Genomic DNA, 27,115 nt, shown 5'->3' on the forward strand with positions numbered 1-27,115 from the left:
ACCTTTCTGCTTGAATAGGCAACATAGACTTCCATGGAAACAATATGCTATTATTCAAAAGGCTATAATGCAGATGACAATGCTACAAATTTCATGGGCCCATTTTCAGGGTTCTCATTGGGGACACAAAACGGCAACATTTGTTTTTGTGAAGATTTTCTAAACTTTATTGCATAATTGTAGGGGTGCTGTATTATTCTCTGTGTGCAATCCTACACAACCAGGGAAAACAATGATTTGATGTCTTTGAGTATGTGTTCTTGGGTCTACTGACCAGCAATATCACCTTCACAGGATTGTTATTTTTTCGTTCTCCCCATCCACAGCCATAAAATAAACAAACGTGTTTATAATGCGCGTTCTATTCTAACCACAATTGATTTTGATCTGATTTTTTCCATCTTTCTTTCAGCAATTGGAACTGTGCCAGAGGTTGTACAAGCTCCACTTCCAGCTGTTGCTGCTTTTTCAGTCTTACTGTAAGCTCATTGGACAGGTGCATGAAGTGAGCACCATGCCAGAGGTAGGTGCCGCATGAACCCATTCTATAAGCATGATTGTTTGATAACTGTGTGTCAGTGGATTTGTGTGTCCACAATCTGAGGGTGGGCATGCCTGGAATGAAGACATGGCCCCTTCAGATTCTTTTACACTTGGAACAATCCTGATGACATCAGGACGTGTATAAATAAAAGAACTGTGCGTGCACCAGGCATTGAGAGCACAATATGAAAACCATTTGAGTAGCCTGTTGTAGGCAGCTTCCCATTTCAAGACTAACCTCTTCAGATTCTGCAACACTTCCATGCTTATTTGGTATGTATAAAACAATGAATGAATGAGTGTAGGCATGTAAAGCACACAGCTACTCCAGGGAGTGTACAGGCACTGCAGAACAGCACTATGGTCATAGCGGCATTTAGGCATGAGTGAATAGCCAGATTTGAATGGGTTTCCAGAAAAGCAATTTAGAGCTAACAGTGGGAAGCTCGGGAGCGAGCTGATTCCATTCATTAGCGACCAGATAAGAAAAGGAGCGACCACCCTTCCTAGCCTGCCTGACTTTGGCTACAATCACCAGAGAAGATGCAGAGGGACAAAGAACTTGTGTTGGAGAGAATTGCAAAAGGGTGACCGAGGGGCATTGGCAGGCAACAGAAAAATAGGCCCTTTGTGCCAGATTTACCACCTTTGAAGAGAATTCTCTTATTCACTAGCAAACAGCAAAATATGCACAAAGTCGACACTTGAATGTATATGTGCTGCAGTAATTGCACCCAGAATAAGTGCCCTTTTTAGGTCTCGCCTGAGCCAGCGCGCATGCGTTGCTCAGCGATGCTTTAGTCAGGGCTTTTAAATTCGAAAAAATTTTATCACCCGCAATTGGCCTTTGCATGCATTCGCGTTAATTGGAAACAGATGGCGCAATGGCGGTCAGCTCTGGTCGCGCTGGTTACTATTAGTTGCCTTTCCAGCCTTTGTTACTGGCAAGTAACGAAACGTTTCGTGTTGGTCAGTCATTGCGAGTCTGCGTCACCTTGACTTGTTAGTCTACATTTATAATTAACAAAAACAATAAGTACACTTTGGGGGCGTGCCTGGGGGTGTGATACCTGCATCATGGAGTCTGCTGTTTGGCTTCCTAGCAGCGTGGACTTCTCAGGATGGTGAGACGGCCGGCGTTTGCTCAGAGACTGTGTGCTCCATACAGCTCTACACTCAAGACTTCAGGTGTTTGTTTCTGCTTAGTTGGACATGTGGGGCGTTCTTCACGCTCCGCTGTGCAATTTCACAGAGCTGTATTGTTAAACTTGACAGCTGCAGTAGTCAGTCCTAACAATAGTAGCACCTCCTTCCCCCGAGGGCGCTCTGTATGCAAACATCTCTTGAGGGCTAATTCACGATGGGTGACGTGGGCGAGGAGAATGCGGGAGCTGTATGCAAACACGCTTCATTTATTCTGTTAACAGTATGCTCTCTGGTGATTGAATGTCTTCATTGAGGTGGGAGTCACTTAGGCAGAACGAGGCATGATAAGTGTAAAAATGTTAGCTTACTAAAGCCTTTAAAGCTAGAGTAATTCTGTTTCTAAATATTCTTGATGATATAGATAAGAGAACCGATACACAGGTAATAAAAACTAAATTGCCCAAGTTCACACAACTTGACTCTGGGTGCACTGGACAGTCTCTTCTCTTGCCCTGGCATTCTCACAAACAGGTTTCAGGTTAGCGGCTCCTTTCAGAGCAGAAAGGGCTGCTACGACCCGACCACACCTCACAGCCACATTTTACTTGTCCTCTCCTGCAATTTGAGGCTCGTTTCAACATTCCTGCTAGGACTGCTGTTGGTTTTCAATAGGAGTGGGAATTCGGGAAACTGTGACTTCAACAGGTACTGCGCCAACAACACACCCGCCATCCCATGAAGTGGAGTAAGATGAAGAACTTTCACGACTGTGGTCTACTACAACAAAGCAGTAAAGTCACTCTGGACACACAACAGCATTGCACGTGTGGGCATGCAAGTGTCAAACAGTTGATTGGGGCATATAATTTTGATGGGCATATTATTGGTGTTGTCAGTCTGTATTTGTGCCCTGTAACTATGCGGCCCCACAGAAGAACTTCATCAGTGGGGTTGGTGGAAGGTCCGAAGTAGAGCAGCCGTGAACAAAATGTCATTTATAGAACACATTCAAGTGCTCCAGTTTAGCATGTCACATTTTTTAATGCACAGAGTGACGTAATTAAATGTTAATCTATGAACATAAACACATAAAATGTCTAGAAAGAATACCCCCGCACAATGGCATGGGTATCCTGCCATGATTGAGCCCAGAGACACTTAAGTGTGTGTTGTCCGCCATTTAAACGGTCAATGTTGTTATATGTAGAGCAAAGTTATGTTTTTTTATTCCATGCAGGAGTGAGGATTTTGCTTCAGTATAGTTCTCACTCAGAACTCAGGTCCTAGGTGTTTCAAAATTTCTTAGTCAAGAAAGAGACAGTGAAGCAAAGCTAGATGCCTTGGAGAACACAATTTGGTCAAGTGCGGAAGCCAGGATTTGAGCTCAAGTTTCACAGACACACAGTTTGTCATTCAGCCACTTGACAACATGTACTCCTCTCCAGTTTGATGCTAAAGAACAACGCCCCGGGCTTAGTTGTCTTTTAAGATCTAAATTAGTACACTTTGTTCAATACACCAACTGTAAGCTAAGTTTACATTCTTTGGAGAAACCCTCAATTTCAGACTGTGTCAGTCTGTGATGGTAACCTTTACAACAGAGGGCTCATAGCATCATTCAGTGTGCAGATGAGATTAAGCGTTCCCATGACTCCCACACGTGTGTACATTAATAGCCTTCTGTTATACTTTTTAGGGTACGCCTAGGCATCGTGTGGGCTGTCTGTTGCAGACCTTTCAAAGTGTTGAGAAAAATGAAAGCGAAAGCCAGTGGCCTAGAATATATGTCTTTCTTAATAGCAAAGTATTTTCATTTAAAAGCAAGTTCATATGGCATAAATACATTTAGAAAAGTAACCACACAATACCACTCAGGGCCACATAATTATATGCTACATAATTACACTGCACTCAAATCAACATACGCTCCAAATAATACCACTCAGTGCCACATAATTACACGCCACATAATTACACTCTACTCAATGCAACAAACACTCCTCACAATACCACTCAGTGCCACATAATTATATGCTACACATTTACACTGCACTCAATGCAACATACACTCCAAATAATACCACTCGGTGCCACATAATTACACGCCACATAATTACACCCTACTGAATACAACATACACTCCCCATAACACCACCCAGTACCACATAATTACACGTCACATAATTACACTCAATTCAATGCAACATAAATACACTCCAGATATTACCACTCCGTGCCATATAATTACACGCCACATACTTACACTCTACTCAATGCAACATAAATACACTCCACATAATACCACACAGTGCCACATAATTATATGCTACATAATTAAACTGCACTCAATGCAACATACACTCCAAATACCACTCAGTGCCTCATAATTACACACCACATAATTACACTCTACTCAATGCAACATAAATACACTCCACATAATACCACACAGTGCCACATAATTATATGCTACATAATTACACTGCACTCAATGCAACATACACTCCAAATACCACTCAGTGCCACATAATTACACACCACAGAATTACACTCTACTAAATGCAACATACACTCCACACAATACCACTCAGTGCCACATAATTACACACCACAGAATGACACTCTACTAAATGCAACATACACTCCAAATAATACCACTCAGTGCCACATAATTAAACTCTACTCAATGAAACATAAATACAATCCACATAATACCACTCAGTACCACATAATCACACCTCACAATTACACTCTATTCAATGCAACATAAATACACTCCACATAATACCACTCAGCGCCACATAATTACACACCACATAATTACACTCTACTCAATGCAACATAAATAGACTCAACATAATACCACTCAGTACCACATAATTACACGTCACATAATTACACTCTATTCAATGCAACATAAATACAATCTACATAATACCACTGTGGCACATAATTATACGCCACATAATTACACTCTACTCAATGCAACAAATACACCCCACATACCACTCAGTACCACATAATTACAAGCCACATAATTAAACTCTACTCAGTGCAACATAAATACACTCCACATATTACCACTCAGTGCCACATAATTACATGGCACATATTTACACTCTACTCAATGCAACATAAATAGACTCTATATGAATTAGTTAGATAACAATGATACCCTTTGTGGTTGAAGGTGCAAACAGATCTGTGTGTCTGAAGGTGTCTTTGAATCAAGCCTTAAACCAAGACTTCTCAGATTTGCACTAGTTCCCTTCGACACTGGTAGTCCTGATAGCTACTATTAATAAAATCTGCTACTGAAACACATACAAGAATGTCATCAGTTTTTGACCTCAGCAAACTTGCCTGAAGAACATGGGTTATTCATGATGTTCTTGCTTGACAGGTAACCTCAATCTGTACCTGTTGTGAGCAGTGTAGGACAGGTGCCTAGAGGTGGCTGAGCTCATGTTGTGCACAAGACAGAATTTACCTTTTGATGCCAAAGAGCAAAGTGCTACGATTAGTTGTAAATTAGACAATAATAAACACTAAATAGGATAGAATAGGATAAATGATGTTGTTACAATTAATCTAAATGGTATGTTCCGTCCACCCCTCCTCCCTGTCCCTTGTTGGAACCTTCCCCTTTGAAGCTCATGATAGAATGTTGGAGCACAACTCAGTGAGGAGAGTGGATAGCCATTAAACAACATCATTCTTGGAACTTCCTGTGTCCTGTGCTATTTCAAGAATTCCAACACTGGCGACTGAACTGTGCAGGGGGCAGAAGTGGCTATCTCCCCTTTGAGTACTCTCTCCACACGTGGAAGGATTTCCTTTGATGACTTTGGACATTATTGCAAGTATTGGCTAAAGGAACCACATGTGTGTGGCAAACTGTCCTGATTATTGCTTGTGAAAAAGCGTGCTGTCAGTGTGAGAAGGGATAATTTCCTGTACTTTTGGTTGCGGAGTATATCGTATGAAACCTCATCGTTAAGAGAATGCTCCTGCTGTGTGTGCGACAAGTTTCAAATTGTGGATCATAAGCCCCTCTCTTACCTTCTCCGTGTCCCGTGGTACACTGTGAGTGTGTGGAGGCCGGAGTGTTGTCCGTTTCGTCACGATTCTGGCTGACGATTGGCGAGGTCTTTTGTGAGGAGGAAGGCTTCAATTGCCGTCTCTTGGCTGTGGTCCTGTTGGGAGTTTTTGCTGAGACTTCTCCGTGTATACTGAGCCTGACGGGACCCGTCTTTTGAGGAGCGGTGTTCGTCGTCGGCGCCTGCGCTTTAGCCTCTGATTTCTTGAGCGGAATTCCATTTCCTGATGTCGAGTGTTTCTGACTGGAAATCTACTGCGCACCTCACGATCAGGGCCGCTTTTCCATTTTGCTCGTCTCAGTCCATATGAACTTTGTTCCCGTTTTGAACCGGCGCTCCAGCAACCAAGGACCGGTATTTCCTGTGCTTTTGGCTTTTTCGAGGCAGAGAGGGCAAGGAATTGAAATCCAGTCACTATTTACTTTTCTGGTCCATAAACAGAATATCGTTATAAAGGAAACAGAAATACTCTTGGATTTAAATTAGTCTCACATTTTTTCCAATTTCAAAGTAATTGTTCATACCAGGATTACTGTCACATTATTCTGTTATTATATTCCCTATATTTATGATACAGTGTGTGTATTCAAGCATTCAAAATTTCCTGTGTTTATATCTCTTCCATAATTCCATTCTTTATTTAAGGTTAGCTATTATCAAATTTAGCTTTGTTCTCAAAAATTCCAGTATTATTACCCTAGTGTCTATAATGGCAGCAGCAAGCATGAACCAACCCCCACCTTTCCTTAATGACATAGGAGAACCTGAAATTAGCTGGAAGGAATGGGTAAAACTTTTTGAATCTTATCTGATAGCTATAGGCGGTCAAAGGTTCAATTCTGTAAGAAAACAACATATATTACTGCACAATTTGGGCGTACAAGGGCGTAAAGTATATGAATCTCTACCTGTACCTGAGCAAGATGGTAATGCTGTAGGAGAAGTAGATGTGTATGTGCAAACTTTGGAAAAATTAGAAAAACATTTTGGGGACAGAATAAATGTGGTTCTAGAACGTCACAAATTTTTCAAAAGATGTCAAGGGAAACAAGAGTCTGTACAAAATTATATTGCAGTATTGTGGGGTCTTACACAGTTGTGTGAATTTGGTGATCTCACAGATTCTTTAATAAGAGACCAACTGGTGAGATGCACAAATAATCCGCGCATCCAGGAGAAACTGTTAGCAAAAAATCCAGGGCTCAGAGAAGCTGTAGAAATTGCCAAGTCTGTGGAACACACAGCTAAGTGTGTGAAGGAAATGAAGCCTGATGGTGAGACGGTGGCTATCATTGATAATCAAGAAGACAGGTCTGATGTGTATAAGATGAGGGTTAAAGAAAATGTTAACACCAGGATGGATTATAAAGAGAAAGGTCCTAAGTGCTACCGTTGTGGTAGCAACAATCATTTTGCCACATATTTCCAATGTCCCGCCAAGTATGTCACATGTAAAAAATGCAATAGAAGGGGACATTTTGCCAGAGTGTGTCGTGATGGAGAGTTGCACGTCAGGGAAAATTATAAGAATACAGAGAGAGCCACTAGTAGAGAAGTGAAATGCATAGAACAAAAAGTAGAAAATTTTACCTTGCAAATGAAAGATGTCAATAACACTGTAAATTCTATTTACCCTAAATGTGATGTTCTAATTAATGATGAATTGGTTGAAATGTTTGCTGATTCATGTTCACCGTTCACCCTAATAAATAAGGATGATTATATGTCCACTGGCAAGAATAAGATCAGTGATCTTAAGTCCCCTGATATTTCTCCTTCAGGTTATAACAAGGGTAATATTCCCCTTTTGGGCATGAAATATGTACAGATTCAATTCAAGGATAGGAAAACCTATGGTACTGTATATGTTGTGACGTCAGGTTCTAACCTTTTGGGATGGGCCCATCAAAAAGAATTGGGTATCATATTAGATCCCAATAGTGCAGAACAAGTTTTACTCACAGAGAATTTCCCAGGGGCAGAAAAGATTTATGATGAATTCAAACAATTGTTTAAAGAAGAATTGGGATGTTTACATAATTTCCAGCATAGGATTAAATTAAAACAAAATGCAAAACCTGTGGTACATGGTCTGCGTACTGTGCCGTATAAGTTGAGAGAACCTTTGAAAAATGAGTTGCAAAAGTTATGTGAGATGAATATAATTCAACCCATAGACTGTTCAGAATGGTTGGCTCCTATTGTTTTGGCAGCCAAACCCAATGGAGAGGGTATCCGTCTCTGTGTGGACTTACGCAGTTTAAATGATTGTATTTGGGTGGAGAGACATCCTTTGCCAGTGATTAATGAAATGCTGAGCACTATGGGCCCAGCGAAGTATTTCAGTGTAATAGATTTATCCATGGCATACCATCAGATCGAATTACATCCAGATTCAAGGCCACTCACAGCGTTTATCACACCTTTTGGTGCCTTCATGTTTAAAAGGATGCCTTTCGGCCTTGCCTCAGCTGCTGCAATTTTCCAAAGAGCTATGCAAAAAATTCTGGAGGGTGTGGAATGCACATTGTGTTTCCAAGATGACATATTAGTTTATGGGAAGAATTCAGAGGAACATGATGGTGTGTTGAGGCAAGTTTTCAAAAGACTCACAAATGCTGGATTAACAGTCAAGAAAGAAAAGTGTAAAATAAAAGTCCAACAAGTGGAATATTTGGGCCATGCAATCTCTGAAAAAGGATTTAGACCAAAGAGCAGTTTGATCCGAGCAGTTAAAGAAGCTCCTAACCCAAGAAACAAAGAGGAATTAAAGTCATTCTTGGGACTTATGGAATACATGTCAAAGTATGTGGAAAATTGTGCTACCAAATGTGAATCCATGAGAGAAATGTTGAGAAAGAACAAGGAGTTTGTGTGGAATGAAGAACAGGAGGCAATTGCTAATGCCTTGAAAGAAGATTTAGTCAAATCCCCAGCTCTTGGAACATTTGATGCTACCAAGAAGACTATTCTGACTACTGATGCGTCAAACTATGGACTAGGTGCTACTCTTGTTCAGAAAAATGGAAATGGTGAAAAGATTATTGCCTATGCTTCTAGAAGTCTTTCTCAGCCTGAAAAGAACTATTCCGTAATCGAACGAGAAGCTTTGGCGTGTTTCTGGGCAGTCAGACATTTTAAGTTTTTTCTATGGGGTCTAAGATTTACTATACGTACAGATCACAAGCCCCTCACATATATTTTTTCTGTGAAAGGATTGGAGAACTGCACCCCACGCATCAGCAGGTGGATACTGGGACTAGAACATTTCAATTTCAAAATTGAACATGTACCGGGCAAGGAAAATATCATTGCAGATTTTTTATCCAGGTCACCTCTTCCAGAAGAAGATGTCATAGAAGAAGCGTTGGACAGTCCTATAATGATGATGGATTTTCCTGCCATCACAGAATTGGAGTGGGAAGATGGAATGAAGAACGACAATGTGCTCAGTATCTTGAAGGAAATGATCAAAAATGGATGGCCAAGTAAGAAGAAAGAGGTGGAGGCAGAAATGGAAGATTTTTGGGAAGTCAGAGATGAACTGAGTGTTATTGGAAAGAAAATTTATCGGAATAATAGAGTGATACCTCCCAAAGATCTAAGAAAGAGAGTCATTGATTTGGCACATGAAGGCCACCTTGGACGCAGTGCCACTAAAGCAAGAGTGAGAACAAATTTCTGGTTCCCTAGAATGGATGCCATGACGGAAGAAGCAGTTAAAGATTGTGGAGCATGTGGAAAAAGTGAGAAGTCAAAAGTGATATGTAAATCTCCTTTATCTCCAGTAAGCGTCCCAACTAAGCCATGGAGCAAGTTAGCCATGGACATTATTGGGCCGTTGCAGAATCAAGTTCTACAGAGAAAATTTATGTTGGTCCTGGTTGATTATACTTCACACTGGTTCAAACAAAAGTTTGTGCATAGCATCAATACCAAAACAGTGATCCAATTTTTAAAAGAAGTGTTCAGCGAGGAGGGTATTCCTTCCACACTAATAACTGACAATGGGGTACAATTCACCTCCGAGGAGATGCTGGACTTTTTGAAATTGTTAGGTATAAAGCATGAGACCACTGCTCTCTATTGTCCGAAAGCAAATGGAATGGTGGAGAGAGCTAATAGGCTCATTAAAGGAAATATTCAACTAGCTACTGTCAATGGATTTGATGTTGAAAACTCCTTGAGGGAATGTCTGTGGGCCTATCATACATCTCCCAACAGGGTAACAGGGGTTTCTCCCTTTGTGTCCCTACGCGGGAGGGAGCCAGGCACCAAATTAAATCCCTGTTGGTTAAAAGGTGGGGAAGCTAAGGAAGTTGATTGGGAGGAAGCTGGAGAGAAGGTCAAACAACATCAATCCAAGTACAAACAATGGTATGATCAGAAACATGGAGCTAAGTTCACAAAATGGGAGGTGGGTGACATGGCACAAGCCAGAAGAAGTGTCAAGTCAGGAACTGCTCCCAGCAAATTTCACTCTACTTGTAAAATAGCTAAAGTGTTGCAAAATGTAGTACAGTTTGAAAATGGGCAATGGTGGAGTTATGACAACATTGTAAAAGTACAGTCTTAACTATTGCTCTGTTTAGTAATTGGTTCCCTGCTAATTTGCTCAGCCTACCATTAACCTATTATTATTTTTCCCTTTCAAATGTTCTATATATATAGGAAGGGAGATGTGTTACAATTAATCTAAATTTTATGTTCCGTCCACCCCTCCTCCCTGTCCCTTGTTGGAACCTTCCCCTTTGAAGCTCATGATAGAATGTTGGAGCACAACTCAGTAAGGAGAGTGGATAGCCATTAAACAACATCATTCTTGGAACTTCCTGTGTCCTGTGCTATTTCAAGAATTCCAACAGATGTATCAAAGCATCAGACTGTGCATGGGCCTGTATTTCCTGCTACCATTCCGTCAGTTAGCCCCTACCACTTGAGCCTTCTGGCACAACCTGTTATAGCTTCAGAAACATTACACCGCCATGCCATGACTTAGGGGTGACCTTTACTCCTCTTATTACAGAAAGACAGAAGCACCGTCCTACAATGCACTTCTAGACCTTAGAAATGTAGTGCCACATTCCACGAGAAAGGCAGCGTTTGGTGCTGCCAGGACTGCTGGTCGGAGTGAGGTCTGCGTTTGGGAAATCCTTTTATTTCCATAGAGCTCTAGTAACTGAACCATAGCGTATTTGGCAGATTTACAAATGACAGTATTGCACTCAGTGAATGTTTGTGGTAAAATTGACAATAACTGCATATTTTTTTGCATGGTAGGGCCACACAATCACCTTCACCTAGTGATAAAACCTTAGAATGATGCAGCCTCAGAGTTTGCATCACAATCTCAGTATTACATTGGCAGATAACTATTTAAGTGTTTTTTTAGAATACAAAGTGTGATGATGGTGGTGTGCTGTGAGTGCATGGTGGCATGGTTGATTAACAGAGAATTTGACACTGGAATATACCTAGTGTTGCCTTATGACAGCTGATGGCGGCTTTGCAAGGCCTGTTGCACATGCTTTGATTGTACCTAACTCATTTTTTCGCTTCACCCAGCTCATGAACATGTCAAGAGAACTCAGCGACCTGAAGAAAAACCTCAAGGAGGCAACAGCCATCATTTCTTCCGATCAACTTAACGTGCAATCGATTTTGTCTGAACCCTCTTTTACTACTACTGAGGCTGCGATTCAGTCAATGCTGGATTGCTTAAAGAACAACGAACTCAGCAAAGCTGTACGGCAAATCCGAGAGTGCAGGCAAGTTTGTCTTTGTTAATGGCCATTGCATAATGTTTAGTGTTTTACCTTTGTTAAAGTAAATATCAGATTCGGTGATGTCTGAAATAGCTTTTTCATTTTTCTGATGCCACATGTTACCCTCTCAGCCTGCTCTGGCTTTACTGCCAACAGCACATTGCATGGGGGGAGTTTTACATCCATCCTTAAAAATAGCAAAATATATATGTATAAGTCCCATAATGCTAAATATTCGGAACACCTTGTTTACACTCAGACCCAGTACACCATTCGGTCAATATTTACAAGCAGATGTCCACCTGGAGATACTGTACAACATTTGCATGCCTTGGAAAACACAAAGAAAACAATTCTATTTATTGTCCAGCACAGTGGCCATCCTTTCTAGATATATTTACTCAGGCCTTAAGCGTTATTGGATTTCGCTTAGGTTACACAATTCATAAAACAGAGTTCCAACTAATAGGTTGAACTTCGGTTTACCTTTGTGATGGAAAGTGTCATGAAAAGATACGAATAAGTTACATAAATCATAGAAACCACAAGTGTCTCGGTATCGACATCGGAAAGCAGATCTAGAGCAATAGGCAAAAGGTTTAATTGCAGACAGTGCAAAATAGTGCCCAAGGAAACAATGCTATAAACCAAGAAATTCAAGAAAGCAAACCCAGACGGAAACCATTTTTCTGTACATCCTGAGAATCAGGAAGAAAATTCCAGTCCAGATGCAACAAACACCCATCCAACCTTTCTTCCTCTAGAAACTGAAGACGCGCCTCTTCAAACTACATCTTTCTTAACCTTAATATTGGTCCTCTGACAACCCCTGCCACAGTTAAAATATCTACAATGCTCTTCTCAGGTATACACCCTTTTTTTGTCAAAGATACCCACCTGGTACAGCACTCCATTGCTTTGTCGTTAGGTTTAGACTCTTAAACTTTCCTACACACCTAGAATAATTATTTAACGACTGCATTGTATAGGCCTTTTTGATATTCCCGCTTTAACAATATGTTAAGTATCTAAACATTAGAGAAGTCACCTCAACCTCTTTAAATTGAATAGTCTCCATTTTCAACCAGTTTTTTCCTCATTCATGCTCCAAAAATCTTTGGCACCTGCTTGTCTGTTGAAGATATACTTTTATCTGCCCACTTTAAAATGTAATCAATGGTAAAGGACCAAGCTTTCAAATATTCAAATGTATTTGTTTGATTAATTAAAATCTTACAAAAATGCTTAAAATATCACCAAGTATAAAAGAATTTAAAAACACTATATACACGATTTTTCTAATATTGCATAGTTACTACAATTCAAGACTTAATATCTTCAAGTTTTGTACCAACAACACATACAATTTTTACAAATGCAGAGTACATAAATAAATCTTTAGAGTTTAGGCATGCCATCAATGCTTGTCTACCTGTCCTTACTCCACGAACATTGAATAGTCTCTTAATGGTGATTTTCCTTTCAATTTCTAATTCAGGACAAAGACATAATAGATGTATGATACCCTCTTGTCCACATTTACATAACCTACATAAATTGTTCTCCTCGTTGCTCTTCCATGCAGGTAAATGACATAAACCCGGCAATAATCCAAAACGTGCTCTGATAAAGATTTGTTTACTTTGCTGCAACCATGATGTTTCAAGGTATTCCTAGACTTCTTTTTTCCTGAATCCATTTCTAATTGGCCATGCGTGTCTTCTTTTTACAAATATATCTTTATCTTTTATCAGCGACAGTTGATTAGTCAGTTTGCTAATTGTTCTTTTAAAACTTTCCTGGGTAATTGTAGTCTCCCAAATTGGTATTATACCAAATTCTTCCTTTGCTTTATTTAGATAGGCCCAGGCTTGCAGTTTCCGATTGTCTTTGACTTCTTCCCATAATATCTGGAACATTTGGTTTTCATGATCGTTTTTTATTCGGTTCCACACTTTAAGGGCTTGACCTTTTCTTGCAATCATCTGGTTATTTATCCCAAATTCCAACCTCACCTGTTCTTGCGAGGCATTGTTCGGTAGGCGAACTAAGATCTTATACATTTTAGCAACGGCATTATTAATTATCTCCGCATCTTTCCCGTTTAATACCTCACAGCCGTATGTCAGGGTAGGTAGTCATTTCGCTGATATGATCTTTAGTAAAGGACAATAGGACAATGCAGGTAGTGTTTTTCGTATAATCCTAAATGCTGCAACCAAACTATTAGCTTTCCTGGTTATATCTTTTTTCTGTGGGAGAAAGTTTCCACTATCATTAAATATAACTCCAAGGTACCGGTAGGAATCAAGAAAAATCAAAGGTGGTGATGGACGGAGCGTTGACAATACAAACACTCACCCCCAGTCAACTGATCTGGGTTTAATCCATCACCGTTCTTTAGCTCACTCCGCCACCCCAGTTCAGACATGGCCGGATGCAAATCAGTCTGACCCTGTGCCTCATGGGAACAGTCCAGCCCGAACTGCCAAGCCATGTCTTCCCCGGACCGGAAACAAGCTTCCCAGGACCGGTTTCTGGCATTACAGCCGTCTTCAGCTGGGCCTGCTTGACTCCAGTGGCAAAGTGAGCAAGGGACTCACGTCTGAGCATACCCTGCCAACTCACTGGGGGTGAGTGTTTGTATTGTCAACGCTCCGTCCATCATCACCTTTGGTTTTTCTTTGTTCGCCCTAAGTTGGCAGGGTATGCTCAGACGTGAGTCCCTTGCTCACTTTGCCACTGGAGTCAAGCAGGCCCGGCTGAAGACGGCTGTAATGCCAGAAACCGGTCCGGGTAAGCTTGATTCCGGTCCAGGGAAGGCATGGCTTGGCAGTTCGGGCTGGACTGTTCCCATGAGGCACAGGGTCAGACTGATTTGCATATGGCCATGTCTGAACTGGGGTGGCGGAGTGAGCTAAAGAACGGTGATGGATTAAACCCAGATCAGTTGACTGGGGGTGAGTGTTTGTATTGTCAACGCTCCGTCCATCATCACCTTTGATTTTTTTCCGGAACAAGGGTCCCGTCCCTCAGGGGCAGTTTGTTCCAGAGGGACGTGCCCAGGCAGGAAAGGGCCTTAACACCCATTCTGGCCTTTTTAATACGTGGAGTGCTGGCTAGGAAGAGATTTGAGGAACGGAGATTTCTGTGTGGGACATAGAGCGAGATCTTGCGTTTTAGGTAGCCAGGGCCCAATCCGCATAAGGCTTTCTGAGTCACCAGTAGTGTTCTTAAGATGGTTCTTTTACTTACTGGGAGCCAGTGGAGACCCCTCAGAAGGTTTGACATGTGAGCATCACGGGGAGCTCGAAGATAGTTCGGGCCGCTGCATTCTGGACAAGCTGAAGCCTGGCAAACACATGGAGATGATGGACGGAGCGCTGAAACTTTTCAGACTCTCAACCCCAGTCACAGATCTGGGTTGAATCCATCATTGTTCCTTAGCTCACTTCGCCCCCTCAGTTCAGATACAGCTGTATGCAAATCAGTCTTGACCCTGTGCCTCATGGGAACAGTCCAGCCCTAACTTCCAAGCCATGTCTTTCCTGGACTGGAAATAAGCATCCTGGGACCGGTTTCTGGGTAACATCCTTCATCAGCCGAACCAGCTTGAATCCAGTGGCAAAGTGAGCAAGGGACCCATGTATGGGCATACCCTGCCGACTTAGGGCAAACAAAGCAAACACAAGGACATGATGGATGGAGCGCTGAAGCCTGTCCATCAGATACCTGGGCATGCCCAAGTAGAGGCCATTCCAGTAATCAAGACGAGATACGATCAGGGTTTGAATTGCCTGTTGTCTGGCTGCCACTGACAGCAGGAACAAAAATGTCCGAACAAGACGCAGGAGAGCAGAACAAGTGCCCACTACTGAATTTACTTGGGTGGGGAATAGCAGCTGATTATCAAATTTAAAGCCCAAGTTTTTTCACCACCTGATTTTTGATAATGGGGGCGGGAGCATCAGGTGGCCAGAACCTCTTTCTGCAGTCCAAAAGTTCCGTAAAAGGGCAACAGAAAGGATCGGCGGTATGAACCATCAGTCAAAGGGGGAGGGAGGCAACAATTTTTCTACCGGGTCATACTGGGTTTTCACCGGAACTGATCCGAACTGTAGTCTGCAGGATTTTAGTCATTCAAACTGAGGCTGGCGCCAGCATGGGAGCGCCGACGTCTCGCGGCTACATTTTCATCGTTCCGCGGGCAATCATGGCAGTCATTCCCCATCGGGGGTGTCTGCGGGGGTCGGGGTCCCCCGTGGCTCTTATAGAATCTTCAAAGTCGAGGAGAACACTTCTGATTGTGGGACTCATTTCTTAATTAACAAGCAACCGGGCCATCCCTTCACGCCGGGCCCGCTCCTGCAGGGTCGACCGCCATTTTACGAGTGGACGAACCCTTGTCGGGTGAGTGGAGCGTTGGGGGTGCCACTGGGGGCCTCCACCTGGGGAGGTGGGAGAGGCTCGTTCGCGCCGCCTCTCCCTCCCAGCGCACCCCACGCCGTTTTTCTCGGCGTTACCATTCATGATGGCCGGACCAGGTGATGAGAGGGGGGGGGGCGGAGGCATAGGCAAGACATCCCCTCCCCCCCCGGTGGCCTGCAAGGCGCCGCTTCAGGGCCGAACGGGGAGCTCATACCAAGCCGGGGCTGGACCAGGAGATACGAGGGGGGGGGGGAGTCGATGGCATGGGCAAGACATCCCCCCCGTGTTGTCGCAGCCATTATTGAAGAAAGAAGAGGAGGGGACGCCCGGATCCCGTCGGCCTCGGCTCCTCTTCTGGCCCACCTTATGCGACGACCTCCCCGGCCGACGGCTGGCAGCAGGACCCGCCCTACACGTGCCGAAGATCTCGTCTTCCGGATGGGCGTAGCCGCGGACCTGTTGCACTTCGGGAGTTTCCATAATGGGGATAGGTATCTGCTGACTTGTATCTATCTCATGTTACCGTTATTGGGGCGTGGCAGGCGGTGGGACAGACATGTTTGGAGCAGTGAGGGGTGGCGAAGCCTAGTTGCCTCGTGGCCGTCGCGATGTCAAGCTTGGCTTCTCTCATCATTTTCATGTTTCTTATTACGGGCTTATTTCTAACGTTTCTTATTTCTAGCGAAATCATGTGTTTTATCGTGAGCTATTTCTACGTTTTCCTATTTGTAGCGAAATCAAAAACTCATCAGTGGCCTACTGATTTTGCTTTCTTATTTCTTTCTCTTTTTTATTTTTTTCTTCTTTTTCTAGCGTGTTTCATGCTAAAGTTTCTGTTAACAGGATACGGTGATTACTTCGTTATTGTTGCATATGTCCTTTTTATTAGGGGTGCCCTCCGGTTGAGCCAGATGACCTACCTCTAATAAATGGTCCGGGTGGAACTAGTTTACCAATCAGTGGGGAGTAGATAGGCACGAGAGATTACAACGGGGGACAAAGGTCCACATTACCCACCCTTCACTACTTGCAAAGATTAGACAGAATATTTCTTTTCTACGTTATTTGCAAACAGGGAATGCCTCGAACGAACTATTCCTTGAACAATAAAATGTCCAAGTAATCAATCAATCAGTGGGGAGAAAAAAATAGGCATGACGGATTACAATAGGGGACAAAAATCTGCATTACCTATCCTTCACTATCTGCAAAGGGGGGCAGAATATTTCTATTCTTCCCTGTTTGTAGACAGGGAATATCTCAAAGAGCAATAATCGATAAAAAATCGATAACTAACAATCAGTGGGGAGAAAGATAGGCATGACGGATTACAATGGGGGACAAACGTCTGCATTACCTATCCTTCACTATTCGCAAAGAGAGAGGAACGTTCCTATTCATCGCTGTTTGCAAATAGGGAATGTCTCAAAGAGAACCAATACTTCAAGTACAATCAATCAATCAATCAATCAGATGGATAAAGCCATCCTACCAATCGGACGTAAAGACGTCCTACTTAACCTTACCCGGACCGGACAGTGTGGGCAATTCTTCGCCTTCCCTTTTCCAGCGCCCAATCGTTCTCTTTCTCCATGTTTTTACCGCAGCATTCCTGTGGGATTCCAGTCAGGACAGTAGGTCACTTGAGAGAGGTCCGTTCGGAATCGGTGAAGTTCATTCAATCGGCAGCCGGACGAGGGCCCTCTCAAGGCAGGTATACTCCAATCGTTTAGATGTTCACCCCATCGTCTGGACCTCTCTTACCGGACCTTATGTCGCTGATGGACCCCGCGTTGGGACGCCAATTGTGGAAAAGTCAGCCCATAACGCACCTGATGCCCAGGCTGCTTGCGCAGGACGCCTCTTAGTTCCCATCTTGAACAATTACCAAATAAAGAGACGGGCGCTGGAAGCAGGAAAACAAGAACAGAGTTTTATTTCTCATGAGGAGAGCCTGTCATTTCGGACACTCGCATAGTGTCTTCAGGAGGTGCTCTAACAAGTTTCTCTGAGGCTTCGTCTTTTATACACATGTTTATGATGCACAAACATTCCTTATTGCAATAAAGACGCTTTGAAGTAGGAAAAAGCATGCTTGGAATCCCAGCTTCAGGCCTATTCCCATACCAGTCGCTCAGATGTCATCCTCCCCTCCTGAATGTAACAAGAGATTGTGATCTCTCAGCCGGACATTCCTACAGGACACGAGGGCAGGAGGGGATGATCAGATCAAAGGTTGGGCAGGCTATAAGATCGGGCACTTCGGTTGGTGTATCACGGTTTTGTTATGCTGGGCAGGAAAACGGGGGGGGGGGGTACATCCACGAGGCTTGGTCTTAGGACTTGGGACCGGGTCGAAAGGCCAAGTGCAGCTGGGGGGGGGGGGGCTCGTCAGCTGAGGGGAAGGGTGTTCTTGGGAGGAAATGGGGGGGTGTGGGTCAAGCAGGAGTGTTACTTCTAGAGCAGGGTCACGCAGAGGGAGAGGGTCTTATGGCCGATGCATGAGCAGTGCGCGCGGGGAGGGGTGCCGGGGGTTTAACAAACGGGCAGAGAGGCCATGGTGCCTAAAATGGCTGTCGTGTACGTGTGTGCATGGGTCTATGCTGGCGGGATAACACAGTCAGTGTTTCGCGATATCCGTTCTGCTTACAACAAGGGGTACAGTGAACACAAATGAACGCCGCTTATGTGCATATACATTGCCATTTTCAACAACATTACCTAAATTATATCAAACATATCTTTATAATTGTAAATGTAAAATATTTGATAGTAGAAGTATACTTTGTTAATACTTTGTTTTCTTGCTTGCCCATTTGTTTGTGAAGGACTTACAAGTTACTTTCCCCTTTTTAGGTACCTATGGCCTAATGACATCTTTGGAAGCAGCTCTGACGACGAGGTCCAGACTCTGTTGAATATTTATTTCCGACATCAAACTCTGGGACAGACGGGCACATATGCACTCGTAGGATGCAACCAGAACCTGTCTGAAATCTGCGGCAAACTGATGGAACTGAATGTGGAGATCCGCGATATGATTCGCAGAGCTCAAAACTACCGGGTTGTCTCTACTTTACTTCCCGACTCCAGCATTTCTGGCACAAGTCTCTGACAGGAACATGGTGTCTACCTTTTGTTACAAGTTGGAAGTGCTTACTTGCTGGAGCAAGGTCAGTTGGAGTCTACTCACTCTTAGGAAGGCTTGGTCCAGCTGTTCTCGCGGTTGTTACCTTCAAGAGATTTTCTGCAAATAACTGGGCAGAGCTTCAACTGTGTAGCCCTACACTGAGAACAAAGGTAGCTTAGAACAACCGAGACTCTTTCTTGCCCTGTTGCACAACAAATTAGTATTTCACTGACAACGGTAACTCACTACTGAAAGGAAAAGTGACTTCCATTGCATACCAAAGCCTACTTTCTCGAACAATATTTCCTTTCTACAGAACTTCATGTTAGGTTGGCAAAAGTGCAATGTTTTTCTTTGTGAAATTATATATATATGTGTGTGTGTATATATATATAAATATCAATGTTAAATACTTGTAAACTTATTTCTTGCTTTCTGGGCTAAGTGGATAGCAGGCGGAATGAAGCTGGCCGTAGGATACTACAAGGATTTTGGCCAAAAGCTGAGGGGCCTGTACATATGGAAGCAAGCTGTAAATGGACTGCACTGTAATGTATACACTGTAATTTAAACTAAATTACTGTATCTTGAAAACACTGAGCTGCTATGAAGTATGTTTCCTAAAGTTGCTAGGCTAGGTTCCTTAAGGTACTGCATCTCATTGCGTGGGTCCTCTGTTATGGCCCAAGTACCATTAAAGTAGATATGTTTTTTAACGGATCTTTGCTGCTTTTTACTAGAGGGTTGCTTTTCTGAATATATTTATACTATGAAAAAGAAAGCTAATATGACTGTCTTTTTTATCTTCCCTGACATCTTTCAGTCTGTTAAGCATGCACATTTATGTTTAATATAAATTTGGTTCTCAAACGTTTAAAATGTTGATAGCAAAATTGCAAGTTCTCTAGTTAAGTTTATTATATAATTTTATTGAAGAAATATGTACATACACAAAAATGTGTGTATGTATCTATCCATATACTTGTATATTGAGGACATTCTGGTAAGTTTTTTCCTCCCTCATATGGACTGCTGTCAGGTGTTGAATGTGTGCATGGAATTCATTTGCACATCTGAGGCACTTTTATTCAGGCATTATCTATGTAACTTATTCACTCTGTAAATACACTTGCGATTTTTGTGAAGTAACCCGATTGAAATTTTGTTCAGTACATCTTTGAACTGAAAGATAAAGGTACTGTATTCTATCAAAACGCTACTTCTTTATTATTACTGTGTAGTGTCTGTACTTTGTCTGTTCTACGCAAATAATGTGCCTGTTGTAAATGAAGCAGTATAATTATTTCAAGACAATTTGGGCCCTCCTATAAGAAGTATTTATACCTGCTCTTACTAGGGCCCTTCATTGAAGTTTATTGTAGCTAAACAGTGTTTGTGGCACTGTGCGCAAAATAGGTTTTTCGCTATTTTTGTTCAGTTATGCCAAACTAATGAACCCTCTATGGTTGCTGTCTAATCGTCCTGATCGCCAAAAGCATTAGCTGATCTTCATTGTGCAGCAGTGTGTGATGAATGCTTGGCACTTCCAGAAGAAGTCTTAGATGCAACCTCCAACATAATCAGCAAGTGTTCCTCGCCTGTTCTATTACATCGGCTTGGACCAGGGTTGGGCAAAACGTGTGTAAGATTAAAGATTAGCACACCTGGTCCTATCATATATAAAAAATGCAGATGATAAAGTACTCCCTGCAGAAGAAATTAAATACTAAGCAAATATGTGTTAACTACGACAACCAGGGCGATTATTATTAGACAGATACACACACAAACCTTTACCAGTGTACAAAGAACAGGAAACTGGGTCTGTGTAGCAGTTCCTGATTTGACTACCATGCCAGAGAGTCCAGTTCCCAGCGTTGGTTAGTATCAAGGGGCTACTTTTTGGAGAAACGTGGAGTAAATAAAGCATATTTAAGTTCGGAGTACAAGTAAAATTGGTCAAAACTTGAAACACCGCAGCTCTAAAAAGGGAATGCCTACTTGCAGTCTGAATACATTGTAGAAAGTATTGAGATATCCACTCCCAAGCAGCTATGCCCGCCTTCTACAAGAGATGCAGCAGTGGCTCCTCCACAATGATGGAGGCGCATCGCCCCCCCACCCCCCCCCTACATGCAAAAAGCCAGAAAACTAAAAATAAAAAGATAATAACGTTATTATCATATTATTTTTTGCTGTCTGCAGCAGGCGCAAGCATATAGTGGGCCAGGGCTAGGTTAACAGGGCAGGGACTGGGAGGAGGAGTGGTAAGTGCACAAAAGCGCGCTTGTCAGTTTGTCAGCAGGCGGTCTTAGCCCAGCCAAACTGACATGCACACTTAGGTTTCTCCACCTGAGCTGTGCTGCACAGCCAGGTGGAGAAAAGGCCCAGGCTCCTACCCTGACAGAGCATCAAAGCAGCCCGCTCAGGCCAATCCCCACGGTGCTCTCTTGTTTGATATACATAGCATGAGAGCAGTGGGTGGGGACTCTGGGACCCTGTGCCAGGAGCATAGGAGCTTCAAGGCAGCTGGCAGTGTAAGCTAAGTCTATTTTCTATTTAGTATTAACCCCCTCCCCTCCATGCCCCCATCCTGTCCCTACACTCCCCGCTTCACCACTTATTACTTGTATCAGCCGCTACTGAAGAGATGAGCCTAGTGTTTGCATATTTCGGAGCAGGCCTTATGCCAAGGCTTAGTCCAGAATGTAGAATGAAAGGATCTCATTTACTTGGTGCATTAAATGACATATTGTTGCCACATTCTATACAAACAGTGGCAGTTGAAAGATTTTGGGGACAAAGTCTATTTTGGAGATGTCTCTTTGGAGCACTTATTTGTATAAAAAAATGTAGGGACATTTATGACAACAAGGTACAAACCACTAATAACAACCCATATCCCACCACCCATCTCCCCCCTTGATCTACCACTACAGTTGCATAAGACAGATCATGGAGCAGAATCCAGGGCGAAAAAGAGGGGAGCTGCGGAGTTTATGGTTCGGAAACAAACAACCTGTAACAGGAGTTACACTCATTCTATCTCTTGAGTGACACATGTATTAGCACTAAACAACCTCACCCCTACTCCACTCGTGGCTTGAATCATTTGGCATTATCACACCAATCATCATTTTCCTGAGTGTCTAGGGGGGCCTGGCATCTGGGGGCTGTAGCAGGTCTGCGAGCATCACCGCCCTAGCCTGCAAGTCATCTGTGAGTATGTCTATCCAGCATTTAAACACAGTGCTTTCTTCAGCCACTGCCCCTTCAGTCATGTCTCTCACCCACTCACACATATCCAGAGGAGTAAGGGACTTCCAACGGATTGCCACTACGCTTAGCAAGGACCAACCCCAGCAATAAGAACCAGCTACTAAGTCCTGTCATCTTACGTGTTGGAACCTGCCCCAACAGTCATTGTCTAGCATCTCTGGTGACTCCCCAAGTCTGTTTGGAACACTAATGAATTTAGTACCAATTTTTAGGTTATTCGGTGATAATCTAGTATGCAAAACAATATTGAATTACATGTTTTACAACTACAAGGTAATCTTCCTGAAATTGAGGAATGCGTTGAGAGCTAAGCTCCTTGGTGTCTACCAGCCAACAATACCAAAGAAAAACTTAAGATATGGTGAAGCGGTTTTCTGTGCTGGGATATAGATTTGTTTTTACTTGTGACAACATTGTACCTAAAATTAAGTTCTCTAACCAGCCTGTTCATTCAATTGCAGTAAAGACATTCTAAGGGTTACTAGGAGGATGATCAGTGGATTAATGCATAATGGCAAAATTAAACATATGATGAAAGCGCTTAAAAATGTTGCTCTCTGCTGGATGCATCTACCTGCAGATTTCTCACCTGTAGAATAGCCCTAGGCATCAGACTGGACCGGGAAACGTCAAAGCTCTTGTTTTGTCTGTAGTAAGTGCTAACTTATGGACACCGCAGGTTGCATCAGATGACATCACTAAAGCCATATATCACCCACCTTGTTATTCCAATGTTTGTTTCCATTTTTCTTTACCTTAAACACGGGGCCAAAGCTCGTTCTCTCCAGAGAATTGTGATTTGTCCTCATAACAAATTTAACTTGGTGCAGTACTGTGTTTACTCTAAAATGTTTGGGCTTCAAGCCCTGTAGTGATTTGTGAGGGACAGATGTCCATCACTGATCCATATGCCAACTGTTTGCTGTGCTTGCAAGCGGACCACGATTCCCTCACGTTCAACTCCTGCCAAAGTATGCACAAATGCGATGTGGCTCATCAGCAAGCAAGGGGAAGTAGGGTCTCACCCAGTAGTGGCTGGTGGGTACGGGGGCAGGTGAAGGTGGGGAGTTTTAGGAAATAAAAAGGGAAACGTACCTGTTGGTTGCTGTCGCCAGCTGCTACCTCTTCTCAGCAGGAACAGGAAGCACCCAGGCATCCAGACTCCCTTAGCCAGTCACAACGCTGCTGATAGCAGCAATGTGGTTGGTCGGAGCGCTGAGGTTCGGCGCTCAGAGAGGGAGTGGAAGCCTGGGCATGTTCTCCATGCAGGCTGTAGTACAGCCTGGGTGGAGAACCTGCAGAGTGTGCATGACTGCTTAGCCGGACCGAGTGCGGCCGGCCAAACAGTCATGCCCACTTTAGGTGCAGCATCAGTCACTCCTCCTCCCTGTGACACGGGGAGCCCAACCACATCCCACCCTAACCTGGCAGGCGGCAACTGCAATACAACAAGCATTGAAATAGCCAATAGGTCTAGCCTTTGGCACATTATAAGTGTTCAGCTAGAGCTATTGGTTTTGCCAATGTTTAAGTAAGTTGGTGTGGTCAAACATCACAGAGAGAATATAGCATGCCTCTCAGAGCAGCGCATGCGTTCTGACTCTAGGCTCGACCTAAACATGTACCTGGCTAGGAGGCATCTCCCCCTTTCTTTACTCCCTGCCAGCTCAGCTCACTAATGTTTCTTTGGAATCTCTCAAGGGAAGAGGTGTGGTGCAGCAGCCAGGGTGGCTGATTCCGGAACACGGGGGTTCACGGTTCGATCCCCGGCGCCAGCGGTAGGTGACTCTGGGCAATAGCTCGCTTAATCTTCCCGACGGCCCCCAGCGCAGGGACACATCTCCGGAGGTAGCGGAGCGCTTTACAAATGCTAGTATTTCATTTCATTTTACTTTACGCTCCCACCTGAATACAACTATATGCTGAACCAAACCAAACATTTTTAAAATAGGAAAACACATACAAAGAGGTTTTTTTGCAAACTTCAGCAGCAGGGCTTTAAGTGGTACAGGTCCTGCGGGTGCTGAGTACCGGCAGTTTTTAAAAGCAGGTGCCGAGACGGGTCCCTATCGGGCCCTCCATTTTTACCCTCAGGGTGAAAAGAAAACCTTAACTCTGCAAAAGTACAACACCTCACTGCGTTTGATGTAACTTCAAACAGACTCGTTTTTCAGTTTTATAATATCGTCATCTTGGAGCGCTTTACCTGAGCCCCAGTTACGTTACACAAGGCCATATTCATGTTTTTTTAATCACAGGACTTGAACCTGTTTTCTCACCTCGAAGGTCGGCTTCTTTAGCCTTACGCCACAACCTGGCCCACAAGAGCAAGGAGCATTTTCAATATTATATGCAACAAAGTGATAGTTGTTGCTTATTTATCTTATGCGACTTACAACTATTGACATGTCTGGATTAATGGACAGAAGCTGCAAAATACAAGTTGGGCTAAGCACAGATTTTAGTTTAAGTGTTTTAAGCCACGCCCTTAATTACAGCGGCCACGCCCCTATGAGCCCCTCCTCCCCCCAGTTTTTTCATCCCACTCAAAGCCTTGTACAACAGCAATCGTATGGTAACGACATTCCCTGTCCAAGCGGTCTTCTGTCAAATAATCAGAGTTCTATGTGATTGCAGAAACTACAGATTAAAAATTCTCGTGTTCTAAATTGAGCCCAGGGAAAGATCGCAGAGAGACAAAATGCACGTTTTAAAAACAGGATAAAGGCAATTTAGATACACTTACCTGGCAGGCAGCTGTCTGTTGTATAGCCAGGGGGGTCAGTGATAGCTATGGGGCCAGCACTATGGGGACCTACACTCAGGGGGCACCTGGGGTCTAGACTGGGGCCTAGCACGTGGCCCTGCAAGAAAGAACACTCAGACACTGGGTTATGCTTGTGGCTCTGCGCACCGCCGTCAAGTGACGAGCGTGTGTGCGGGGCCCCTCTTTATTCAACCGGGTCACGTGCAACTTACGCTGCACGCCTGTTACGTCACAGGCGTGCATGTGCTGGAACACAACATTCCTCCTGAAATATAAAAAAAACCAAAGCATGTATACACGGAATAGCACTTCAGTGCAGTCTTTGAACTGACTGTCCGGATCTTTGGCTGATACTGCAGAGTTCTGGTTCACGGATGGCATACATGGTAGTTCAATGTGAAAATACAAATACATATATCAGAACAGTCTTACATGAGATGGTCACGGAGTCGGCAGGACGGTTTAGGGTTACTCCTCAGCTTATATGTAGAGGTCCCACGAGTCATGGGGACCTCACCCCCGGCTGGGGAGGAACATCGGCTAGCTGGACCCCCCGTCGGCCTCTCTGGTTCTCCGTTGGAGGTTTCAGCTTCCCCGAGGTCTTCCCTTGCTTCCTCCGATCCGGTGGACCTCAGAGGAGTGGTACGAGGGTCCTGGCTTGCTTCAACCCCTGGACTCGCAGCTACTCGGATGTCAGGACATTCGGGTCTTGTAGTTGTCTCTGCCCCCAAGTGAAATAGTTTGAAATGAGATACGTTCCGGGTTATTGTTTCATGGCCTCTTGCAGCAATGATACGAGTGCCCTTCACACTAATGACCTTCCAAGGTTTCTTTTCATATGTCAGTCTGAATTTTCCACTGGTCATTCTATTCTTCAGCAACACCCAGTCACCTCGTTCAATGCGAGCAGGGACAGCTCGCCTTCTCCGACTTGCTTGTGCATGTGACTTTTGTCGCTTCGCCTCAATTTTGCTTTCACTTGCCATTGCCGGTGTCCACTGGGGGTGATGGGGGATGGAGTCTGCTACCACCCGTCCCATGAGAGCATGTGCCGGGGCTACCCCCGTGGTGGTGTGGGGTGTTTGTCGGTAGCTTCTCAAGAATGTATATATCGCCATTTCCAGTGACTGACCTTTGTCATGTGCAATTCGGATTACCTTATTGAGAGTTCGCATGAATCGTTCGGCTTCACCATTAGCATGGGGTCAGCGAGGAGTAATGCGGCGATGCCGGGTTCCTAGAGCACTCAGGTAGTTAGCTAATTCTTGGCCTTGAAATGGCTGGCCATTGTCCGTTTTTAGTTCTTGCATGACTCCGTGGGCCGCTATGATTTTCTCCAGTTTGGGTATTACTTCGGTCGCACTGGTGGTGGTTATTATTTCTACTTCCGGATATTTCGAGTGATCATCGATTACAACCATGGTGTGTCGCCCATCAGGAAGACTCCCAAAGTCCATGCTGACACGCTCCCATGGGTGTTGCGGTCGAGGCTCGACTATGACTGGTGCTTCCCGGGGGACGTCCCCTGTGACTTGGCAGGCTGCACAGGATCTTACAGTATTCTCAACTAGGTCATCCATGAGTGGAAACCACACTTTGGTCCTCAGCCTTGCTTTTGTTTTAACCATTCCTTGATGGCCGATGTGAGCCAATTGTACCACCTGGTCTGTCAAGGCAGAGGGTATCACCAGCTGGTGACCTCGCAGCAGACATCCGGTATTATCTTCATTCAGTTCTCCTCTCACGTGGTATAAGCTTTCCATTATGCGTTGGGCATCCGGTGTTAGTATTTTCCATTCCTCCTTGGTTCGGCGCCAATTTCCACTTTGAAGGGCCTTACGCGCTCTTTGTAAACAGTCATCCTTCCGCGTAGCCTCCGCGACATCGCTGATGGAGAGAGGCCGCGGGCATGATCGCGCCGTGACACACCTGACGTAGGCTTCTGTATCCTCAGCAT

General features: G+C 43.9%; 1 protein-coding gene across 2 annotated transcripts in view; it reads left to right on the top strand.

Annotated features, from left to right (window-relative positions):
- The window catches only part of FRY (FRY microtubule binding protein), a 778,582-nt gene extending 758,237 nt beyond the window's left edge, over positions 1 to 20,345 (top strand). Inside the window, exons 60-62 of one of the 2 annotated variants that reach the window (XM_078657150.1) lie at positions 413 to 523; positions 11,355 to 11,557; positions 18,839 to 19,230. In XM_078657150.1, the coding sequence (XP_078513276.1) occupies positions 413 to 523; positions 11,355 to 11,557; positions 18,839 to 19,097 (573 nt within the window). In that variant the 3' untranslated portion in view covers positions 19,098 to 19,230. Of the gene's footprint in view, positions 1 to 412; positions 524 to 11,354; positions 11,558 to 18,838 lie in introns of both variants that reach the window. The other variant, XM_078657151.1, reaches the window with a different exon arrangement.
- Positions 20,346 to 27,115: the final 6,770 nt, after the last annotated feature.

This window comes from Lissotriton helveticus, chromosome 8 (assembly GCF_964261635.1).
Source record: "Lissotriton helveticus chromosome 8, aLisHel1.1, whole genome shotgun sequence".
Classification (NCBI taxonomy): Eukaryota; Metazoa; Chordata; class Amphibia; order Caudata; family Salamandridae; genus Lissotriton; species Lissotriton helveticus.